The 9,941-nt window shown below is 36.7% G+C and overlaps 2 protein-coding genes across 5 annotated transcripts; both read left to right on the top strand.

Annotated features, from left to right (window-relative positions):
- Positions 1-245: 245 nt before the first annotated feature.
- Positions 246-4,678, top strand: LOC102596370 (probable glycosyltransferase At3g07620). 4 transcript variants are annotated; one of them, XM_006359704.2, is made up of 6 exons: positions 472-628; positions 904-1,003; positions 1,582-2,498; positions 2,605-2,735; positions 3,241-3,589; positions 3,874-4,678. In XM_006359704.2, the coding sequence occupies exons 3-6, from the start codon at positions 1,623-1,625 to the stop codon at positions 4,525-4,527; spliced, it is 2,010 nt and encodes a 669-aa protein (XP_006359766.1). In that variant the 5' UTR covers positions 472-628; positions 904-1,003; positions 1,582-1,622; the 3' UTR covers positions 4,528-4,678. The 4 variants fall into 4 exon arrangements, with proteins under 4 accessions (XP_006359767.1, XP_006359766.1, XP_006359765.1 ...); XM_006359705.2 differs by lacking the exons at positions 472-628; positions 904-1,003 and adding an exon at positions 246-402; XM_006359703.2 differs by lacking the exon at positions 904-1,003.
- Positions 4,679-5,439: 761 nt separating this feature from the next.
- LOC102595811 (probable glycosyltransferase At5g03795) lies at positions 5,440-9,302 on the top strand. Its single transcript, XM_006359701.2, has 5 exons — positions 5,440-5,552; positions 6,136-6,848; positions 6,955-7,085; positions 7,946-8,294; positions 8,476-9,302. The coding sequence occupies exons 2-5, from the start codon at positions 6,159-6,161 to the stop codon at positions 9,127-9,129; spliced, it is 1,824 nt and encodes a 607-aa protein (XP_006359763.1). The 5' UTR covers positions 5,440-5,552; positions 6,136-6,158; the 3' UTR covers positions 9,130-9,302.
- Positions 9,303-9,941: the final 639 nt, after the last annotated feature.

Genomic DNA, 9,941 nt, shown 5'->3' with positions numbered 1-9,941 from the left:
GTAGTACTAATAACTACCATAAGTATCAAAATAATGCATTATTTGATGTACATATATAGTAAAAAGCAGAGACCCACAAGCCACTCTCATCACAATATGTTTCTTATTGTTAATCCCTCAATCTCAATCTATGTGTTATAATAAAATTTATATATTTAAAATTTTAATTATGACACATAAATTAAACAAAGCTTAGTACTCATGTTTACTTAAAAAGCCAATGTCGCGGTATTTGTCCGAACTAAAATTTAGATTCATTAATCAAAGCTTACTCATATGCTTCCTTTTTCTTTTTCCACTTTACTGCTGTCATTACTGCAATAAAGAAAAGAAAAAAAGAAGAGGAAAAATACAAAAGCAAAGTTGAACAGATACCCCCATATGATTTCAAATCTTGTAGAGGTACTAAAAGAATCTTCTTTTACTTATATGTATTTATTGACTAAAATATAAGGTATATTTTTATTAGGTCTCATTTGGGTGTCTAATGTTAGAATTAGTCAACTCAATTCAAAACCAACTTTTCCAACTAGATGATGAATATGTTGGATTTTTTAAAATCCTTTTTTTGAGTTAACTGAGTAGCCAAACGTGGCCTTGAAGAGGTTCCTTGTCCACTTTTGATCTGGTAATTGAAGCTAACAGTATATTTGAGGATTAATTTTAGTTGCCTTTGGTGATTTGGGATGAAAGCTATTATCTTTTTGGTGTTTACTGTTTCTGTTTTGTTTGTTATTGACTTCAACAATAATTGTATTTCTAAAAAGCTTGTGTTTTTATGGTTGATTTATTAAGTGACAAAAGTGAAAATTATGATTCTGCTTTTGGTTCTTGATGAGCTTGAGAATTAGTTCAAGTTGAGAATATAATCCTTCTTGATTAAGGAGGTACAACTGTTTGAAGGTACGGAGTTGGGTCAGCGACTAGGCTAAGGGACGGAGTTTGACCTGATTTTCTTTAATAGGTAGCTGAGTGTTGTCGCACTTTACCTGGTAGAGGCCAGGTAGCTAGCCTCCTCTCTTCTTCCCCTTATTAGTAGTATTATTATTTTCGTAATCAAGCAATTCCTTATTTTTCAATGTGTATTACAGTGTTAGTATTATTTGTTACTTCATGTGTTTTGTATCTTGCTATTTTGTTGTTATGGGTTTCGCTACCTGTTCCATTAATTTCTCTTTTGAGCTAAGGGTTTATTGGAAACAACTTCTCTACTCCACAAAGATAGGTAGGGGTAAGCTCTGGGTACACCCTACCAGGGGAAGAGCTAGAAGCCTAGAAACTTTTGTTCAAATAGTACTGTATTTGTATTAAGAAGTTTATTAAATATGGACAAATATTAAGTTTAGAACCCATTTATTGACACTTGAAATCGTAGTTGTAAATTTCAGAACCCATAAGGTTAAAAGTTTGGTTTTGCCTCGGTTGACCCTGCCCTCCCTAGACCCCAATTGTCGGATTACACGGGGTATGTTGTTGTTTACTCGTGCTGTTTTATTGTGTTACTCAAGTACTGAGTTATTGTGAAATAGATAGAAAAATACTATGTGGCAATACTGAATTTGGGATTTGAAAATTATCCAGGGACAGTGTTGTGCTTTCTTTACTCAGGGTGCTGCTTGAACATGGGCTCTATAATTCGATATCATAATCTGTTTGAGACTAGACGACTAGTAAGTCTATTGGGCGTGGTTTTTGGCCTTGCTTTGATGATTCAGTATTTTGGTTTTCCATATGGTTATGCCCTGTCTTCTTTGTTTACTGCCAATGGGGGTCAAATAAGCAGCTCGCAAAGAGTAGATCAATCTGGCAACTTCAGTAGGTCAGACAACTTGAAACATGGTAGCGTTGTGAATGCTACTAACACAAATCTTATTAATGAAACTAAGCTCTCTGATGCAAATGATGAAGAGGTAGAGGATGGTTCTATGCCTCCAATGAATGAACGTTCTGGTGATACCTTAACTGAGGACGTTGACCCTGAGGATGAATCCCCTTTTAAGGATTCAAAACTGGACAACAAGTCAAATGTGGAAAGTTTAGGAAGAAATAGTAGCTTACCTCCAGATAAGGCTGCCGACTCTGAAGATGATTTACAAGCTTCAAATAGTACATCTGAAAGTTCTTTATTGCGTGTGGTTGATACTGATGGGGGAGGCAGTATTTCTCCAGCGCCGACGGAAGCTAAGTTGTTGGAGATAAGTCCCACAGCATTGTCTATTGCACCACCACCATTGGTTGTAACACCACAGGTCAATCTTGATGCAAAGAAAGAAGCTCCTTTGATATCTTCCTACCAGAACATATCTGAAAAAGAAGGAAATACAGGCCATCTACTTGAAAGTGATAACTTACCTGTGCAAAAACGCACTGACCATGCTCCTACAGCCAGTCATAAATTTCCTGAAATGAAGGAGTCTAACAAGCCAATAGATAGTGTTGTATCAATAGCTGAAATGAATGTTATGCAGCAAGAAACTCGCACATCATTTCGTTCGATGGTATGTATACATGTTACTTTGGTACTCTCCTAGTCGGATATGACTCGTGTAATTGGCGAATGAATTCTTAGATATTATAGTTATGTTCTTTTGATCTTTTCTGTAGAAACCACGGTGGTCCTCAGATGTAGATCAAGAACTACTACATGCAAAAAGTGTCATTGAGAATTCTCCTCTAGCAGGAAATGAACCTGGCTTATATGCTCCTTTGTATAGAAATTTGTCAATGTTTATGAGGTAATAGAATATGGTGATGCATATGATGAATCCACCCCTTGTGTAATCTGGATGTTTTCTGACATTGGAGGTGTATTCGGTAGTACTGAATTAGATTAGACATTTGTGCTTCGTTACTCATCAAACAATAGTTATGCTTTGTGGGAGCTGCTATATTTCGATATTTTAGTTTCAATCATAATGAACACCTTTCTTGGTGAATCCAGTGAATTTCTTGCTTGCTATGAGCCAGTCGTCTGTTGCATATACTGAATTTCGGTAAATAGTCATAATAGGAAGATGCTTTCTTGCATACTTTATACAGTTCCTTACAAATGGAGCACCCAACGACAGGTGGGGAACACAGACCTCAGTCTCCTACCTTAAGTTTTTTAGTTTGAGATACATGAGATTTTCTGTTAGTTATCTCATTGTAATTGGTGGCATTTGTGGCTTTACATTTACTTTGTCTTTTAATATGGTTGAGGTGAATTTTTCTGATCTGACATACATCATGTAAGTGTAGGAGCTATGAATTGATGGAGCAGATTCTCAAAGTTTACATTTATACAGAAGGTGCAAGACCAGTATTCCATACGCCAGTGCTTAAAGGAATATATGCTTCTGAGGGTTGGTTTATGAAGCTCCTTAAAAGAAACAAGAAATTTGTTACCAAGAACCCCAAAAAGGCTCACTTGTTTTATCTGCCGTTCAGCTCCCGTATGCTAGAGGAGACCTTATATGTCCCTGATTCTCACAGTCGTAGGAACTTAGTTCGATATTTAAGTGATTATCTCGACATCATTATCCAAAGACATAATTTTTGGAACAGGACTGCTGGAGCTGACCATTTTCTTGTTGCCTGCCATGATTGGGTAAGTTTTGGATTCTTCCATTAACCGGAGTTCCTAAACGGTATTACAACATCCAATTTGATTCTCATAGATTTTATTTTATCCATCAGTCAAGATCTTTTGTTTTCCTATTTAATGGAATGCTTTGCTGTGTGCACCATTTTTCCGCATTGAGGCTTATTTTTCTGCATGTGTACATGCAAGCTCATCTTATAATTTCGGTGTAAAAGATATATCTACATTCTTTTTATAGTTAAGATATATGAATTTCTGTCGTATACTGAAGCGGAGATTTGTTTCCTCAGGCCCCTGCAGAAACAAAAAGAATCATGGCTAATTGCATAAGAGCATTGTGCAATGCTGACATTAAAGAAGGCTTCCAATTCGGTAAAGATGTATCGCTTCCAGAAACATATATACGTGCAGAAAAGAATCCCCTTAGAGAAATTGGGGGAAAACGTCTTTCTAAGAGACGAACTCTTGCTTTCTTTGCTGGCAACATGCATGGTTACCTTCGTCCTATCCTATTGAACAACTGGGAAAACAAAGATCCTGACATGAAGATTTTCGGCAAGATTAGTAAAGTAAGCTATGTCCAATACATGAAGAGTAGCAAATACTGCATATGTGCAAAAGGTTATGAAGTCAATAGTCCTCGAGTGGTGGAAGCCATTTTCTACGAGTGTGTCCCAGTGATAATATCTGACAATTTCATACCCCCATTTTTCGAGACTTTGAACTGGGAGGCTTTTGCTATTTTTGTTCCAGAAAAGGACATTCCAAAACTGAAAGACATACTCGTATCGATCCCTGATAGGAGATATCGTGAGATGCAGCGGAGGGTTAAGTTGGTGCAGCAGCATTTCCTTTGGCACGTCAAGCCCGTAAAGTACGATATTTTTAACATGATTCTCCATTCGATATGGCACAACAGAGTTTTTGGAGTAAGAACTAAGTGACAAATGTACACATTTAGATAGTTTCAGAGTTTTAGATGTTTAATTAGTGCAGCAATCGTTTGAGAAATATGTAATAAGTTGCATCAATGTATCTGATTATTTCCTGTACATAGACTTGAGAAGATATAATTTGTTCTTTCTTTTTCTAGCATCTCTACTTGTTTCTTCTCTTATTTGGACAAAACTATACTAAAACTTTGTGCTTTACTAGTGTTGCTGTACTATACTAGAAACATTTGGCAGACCAAAGCGGCAACCCAGTGCACTAAAGCTCCCGGTATGTGCAGGATCCGCGATCACAAGGGCCTAGTGTACGCAACTTTACCTTGCATTTCTCCAGAGGCTATTTCAAGGCTTGAACCCGTGACCTTCTAGTCACATGTTAGCTACTTCACCAATAGAACATGGGTTGCAGTATAATTATTGATTTATGCAAAATATCTTTAGGTGAACTTTGGTGATCATACAGAGTGATGGAAAATGATTGCCGACTTTTTGGGAATTCAGTACTCAATCATTCACCTTATAACAGTGGCCAAAGCAATTTGCAAAATAATTCATTTTGTCTTCTAGACTTTTGGTCATCATAATGACCCATTTTCTGTTCCTCTTTACATTTCTTAACAAAAACAGTTTATTCTTTGTCCAACTTATCATGCTGTCAAGATGATATAGTTGCAGTGGATGAGGCCAATAGGGTTTTAACACACAACCTTAAGGAGCTTTTGCAATCCCTTAATCATTAGATTAAATCTTACACTTATGTCAAAATGTGTCAATATTTATATATATATAGTTGTAAACCAAAATTTTACATTGTAATTTTCCTGCGAAGGGGTGGGCCCGCCCTGTTATAGGCTCATGCCCTAAAGTACTACGTCCAATTCAAAATACTGTATATATTAATAGGTCAATGGCTAAAATACCCTCAACCTAAATTTTAAAGACAAAAAACTGCTACGTTGATACCACTTTTTTTACTCACATTTTCTACTATGTAGCCAACGCTGAAGCTGATGAATTCTGTAAGATGTCTTCCTTTTTCTTTTCACTTTCTTGCTTTTCCTTCTTCACTACCTCTCAATTGTATGGTGTCTCTGGATTTGGCCTTTTCATGTGTGTGCCTATATTTTAGTTCTACTGTACTTGATGCCAGAAATTAGAAAGAAACAACAATTGTTGTGTTTCCCTTACTTTTGATCAACTCTCTTCAGTAGCAAAATCCCTCCTTTCTTTTCTTGGTAGTTGATTATTTAGTGTTTGTTTAATGTTATAAGAAAATTTAAATATTGCTGCAGAGTTCTGATTGAATTTTGAATCAAAGTTCTTCTACTGCAAAATTACCATCACTCCTCAAGTAATCCCTCCGTTCCAATTTGTTTGACTTAATACGGAATTTGAGAAAATAAAGAAGACATTTGAATTATGTGGTCTTTTAAGCTAAAGATGTGTAGAGTGTATAAGTTAAAATTAAATAGTTGTGGAAAAAAGCATTCTAAAGAGGTAACAAATTGAAATAGAGAGAGTATCATTCAAGAATGAGTGAATCTTAAAAATTAAGAGGAGTGCTATGTTGGATGCTAAATTTGGAATTGCAAAATTGTCCAGGGAATTGAGTGATTTGCTTGAACATGGGAACTGAAGTTCGATATGCAAGTTTCTTGGGGACTAAAAGACTGCTATGGCTAGTGGCATCCGTTTTTGTTATGGTTTTGATCATTCAATATTTCGGATTTCCAAACATAGATGTTGTCCCCTCATTATTTTCTTCCAGCAAAGGTCAAGTAGCATTTTTAGGCAGCTTTCAATCTGGAGAGTTATCTGGTAATTCTAATATATCGGGAAACCTGACGTTTGCTAGTGGTTTGAACACTACTGCCTCAAATGTTGTTCATGAAGGAACAGCCAAAACTGAGCTGTCAAAGACAAATGATGCAACCGTTGAAGACTCAAATGCTACCATGATTGAAGATACTGAAATTGAAGACAAATTTCCACTGCAGGTTGCTTTTGGTTCTGAATTTGTTATGCCAACATCTGAAAATAATTTTGTACTAGATAGGCCTGATAAAGACGACATAGCTCACAGAGTGGCAAGAAATGAAACGATAGACGACAATCCTATAATCACAACTGCTGCACCTTTGGCAATGGTTATCTCTCCTTTGACATCTTCCATCCAAAACCAATCAACAGATCATTCTTGCCTGAGGAATATTCCTGCTGTGATTGAAAGGTCTGACCGAGCAAGAAAAAGTGTGGCATCAATATCTCAAATGAATTATATGCTGCAAGAAAGTCAAACTTCATTTTGTTCAATGGTATGTCGGGGCTTCAGTTCAGTTTTATCAAGGGGAATGATTTCATTAGTTCATTTATACAGCTTTGCACTTTCTCTTGTCCCTGATTGAACTTACTTTTTCATAGAAACCACGATGGTCCTCGGTTGTAGATCAAGAACTATTACGTGCAAAATTTCTAATCGAGAATGCGCCTCTCTTAAAGAGTGAGCCTGGATTATATGCCCCTCTATTTAGAAATCTGTCCATGTTTAAAAGGTTAGCAACTCCATAGTTGTGGATTTTGTTCATGTTGATATGATATTTCGTTCTTATCCAAGAACTGTGTTGTAATCCAATGACTTTTCTGGAAGTTGCACACTATTGAAAACAATTATCTTTCCGCGTTACATCATGAAAGTGCAAGCTTTATGCAGTTAAACTATTGAAATAGATTCCTCTACTCACCAATTGAATAACCTGTATTGTATAATTGCTATGGAAGTATCGTAGTTGAGGTATTAACCTGTAAATTATCAGGATTGATAGTAAGATTTATCTTTTAAGAGCTTGGACCTTCTATTTGTTTCATGTCCTTCTAAGAGTTGGTTACACTATTAGTACTATATCAAGCCATGGATGACACATCTGTGAAGAAGATTTTGAAACTTCTTGAGTAATATTACTAGGTTTTGAGGTGTTAATATGGTAATAATCCTATAATTTTCTTCTTATTCTGTCAACCATATAGAAATACCAAAGTATCACTTTTTCCTTTTCCCGATCCATTGAAACCATTTGTGTGTATTGAGACAATTTACCTGTATATGATCTTCATTCCAATCATCGTAGTTCTATTGATCAACTATATGATGTGTGACTTCCTGTAGAATGTGTGATTCATTGAGATTATCCTTCTCCTTAAACATGGCTCTTTTGATCTGTTTTTATTTGGTGTTTTGGAGCTCGTTGTCCCTGAGTTTCAAATGCACAAAAGTTTGAATACATTTGCTTGCTTGTTAGGATGCTCACACTACCATACACCCGAAAAATTAAGAAATGAGAAATAAAGGGAAAGAAACATAACAAAGTATCAATGCTTGAAGCTGATTCAACTATCAAATGTATACAAAATGCAGGAGTTATGAATTGATGGAGAAGACTCTCAAGGTTTACATCTATGCTGAAGGGGAAAGACCCATATTCCATTCCGGACCTCTCGATGGAATATATGCTTCAGAGGGCTGGTTCATAAAGCTGCTTCAAGAAAACAAAGGATTTGCCACTAAGAACCCCAAAAAGGCTCACCTATTTTATTTGCCGATAAGTTTCCGATTACTAAAGTTGACATTGTACGTGCCTGATTCTCACAACCGTACAAATATAATGCAATTTTTAAGTAACTATGTTGATATGATCGCGCAAAAGTATCGTTTCTGGAATAGAACAGATGGAGCTGACCATTTTATTGTTGCCTGTCATGACTGGGTATGTCTCCCATCCTTCCGTGTGATCTTAAATCCTGAATTAATATTAGAGAAGCATCTCATCCTTCTTGAATATATTCGTTGTTTGCTTATTTTGGAATCTCTATCAATGCAAATGTCATGGCTTACCTATTCTGAAATATGCTTTGAGTGCTATAGCATAACCTGATTTTCTTCTTCAGGCCCCTGCGGTGACAGATGAAATTATGAGTAATTGCATAAGATCTTTATGCAATGCTGACCTGAGAGGTGGCTTCCAGTTTGGTAAAGATGTGTCTCTACCACAACCGAACATTCGTTTGAGGACGAACCCTCTTGCTGAACTTGGAGGAAAGCCAGCTTCCAAACGGCGTACACTTGCTTTCTTTGCTGGACATATGCATGGTTATCTCCGCCCTATACTACTGAAGCACTGGGAAAACAGAGATCCTGACATGAGGATTTATGGTGGAATAACTAAGGCAAGCTATTTACGGTACATGAAGAGCAGCAAATACTGCATATGTGCAAGAGGTTCTCAAGTCAACTCTCCTAGAGTGGTAGAAGCTATTTACTATGGATGTATCCCGGTGATCTTATCCGATAACTATGTGCCCCCGCTCTTTGAGACTCTAAACTGGGAATCTTTTGCTGTATTTGTCCAGGAGAAGGATATCCCAAATTTGAAAAACATACTTCTGTCCATTTCGGATAAGAAATATAAGCAGATGCATGGAAGAGTTAAGCAGGTGCAACAACATTTTCTCTGGCACATTAAGCCTTCTAAATATGATGTTTTTCACATGATACTCCATTCAGTTTGGCACAACCGAGTTTTTGGAATAAGAGCTAGGTAATAAATGTAGATATACACTAGAGGTTGTAGACTTGAAGATGAAATAATAAATGGTGTACATTAGATATACAGTATGTTCCATTTTTGCTTCACTTTTAGCTTGTGTGGTACATAAACAACAGATTGGTGTTCTTATAAGATGTATTAAGAGTTCCGTGGCTTTTAGTATGTCAATGTTTCACCATGTGACTATTGCGGCCTGGTTGAATTGATCTGTTTATGTTAGTAAGCGGCAGGATGAACCTTATGAGTGAGACTTTTTGGTAACATCCTTGTCCCATATTCCAATTCCAAAGAGAGAGACTAAAGAGTAAGGAAGCAAAAGAGTGGCATTCAATATTTACTGATTGTGTTGTGGAAATGAAAATGTGAGCTACAGCTGATAATCAGAAGTACCTTTCAAGTGAACACTGCAATTTGGATTGGATGCACATGTGACACATGACACGGGCATGCAGATGAGGGTGGGTCGAGAAGGATGACTTACAGGGTTCCAAGTTGGAAAGCTTCTTAAAAAACGGTGCATTTGATACTTAGGCAAATGCCACATCAGGAAGGAGATCAAAGTGAAGTGCTATATAAGACAGATCACAAATTCACATGGTATGCGTGTTTTTGGGGTCGATATGAGAGAGCCTATATAGGAAAAATAAGAATAGGAGTACATACACTGCACCTCTCATTTGCTGCTAGTCTAAAGTTACACTTAATTGTGTAAGAAATGCAGAAAGTCCCCAAAACGATGAAAATTTTGTTTGATGTTTGGCATGATTACGAGAAGAAGAGGCCTAACGTGATGAAGAACCGCCTGTC

The sequence above is a fragment of the Solanum tuberosum genome, unplaced genomic scaffold (assembly GCF_000226075.1).
Source record: "Solanum tuberosum cultivar DM 1-3 516 R44 unplaced genomic scaffold, SolTub_3.0 scf00306, whole genome shotgun sequence".
Classification (NCBI taxonomy): Eukaryota; Viridiplantae; Streptophyta; class Magnoliopsida; order Solanales; family Solanaceae; genus Solanum; species Solanum tuberosum.
The sequence above is the reverse complement of the archived record's forward strand: the minus strand, read 5'-3'. Positions and strand labels throughout refer to the sequence as shown.

Excerpts from the sequence above, each read along its gene's own strand:
- LOC102596370 (XM_006359705.2), top strand. The coding sequence starts at position 1,623 with ATGGGCTCTATAATTCGATATCATAATCTGTTTGAGACTAGACGACTA. Across the intron at positions 2,736-3,240 it reads AATTTGTCAATGTTTATGAG|GAGCTATGAATTGATGGAGC; the intron begins GTAATAGAATAT and ends ATGTAAGTGTAG. Across the intron at positions 3,590-3,873 it reads TTGTTGCCTGCCATGATTGG|GCCCCTGCAGAAACAAAAAG; the intron begins GTAAGTTTTGGA and ends TTGTTTCCTCAG.
- LOC102595811 (XM_006359701.2), top strand. The coding sequence starts at position 6,159 with ATGGGAACTGAAGTTCGATATGCAAGTTTCTTGGGGACTAAAAGACTG. Across the intron at positions 6,849-6,954 it reads AAACTTCATTTTGTTCAATG|AAACCACGATGGTCCTCGGT; the intron begins GTATGTCGGGGC and ends ACTTTTTCATAG. Across the intron at positions 8,295-8,475 it reads TTGTTGCCTGTCATGACTGG|GCCCCTGCGGTGACAGATGA; the intron begins GTATGTCTCCCA and ends TTTCTTCTTCAG.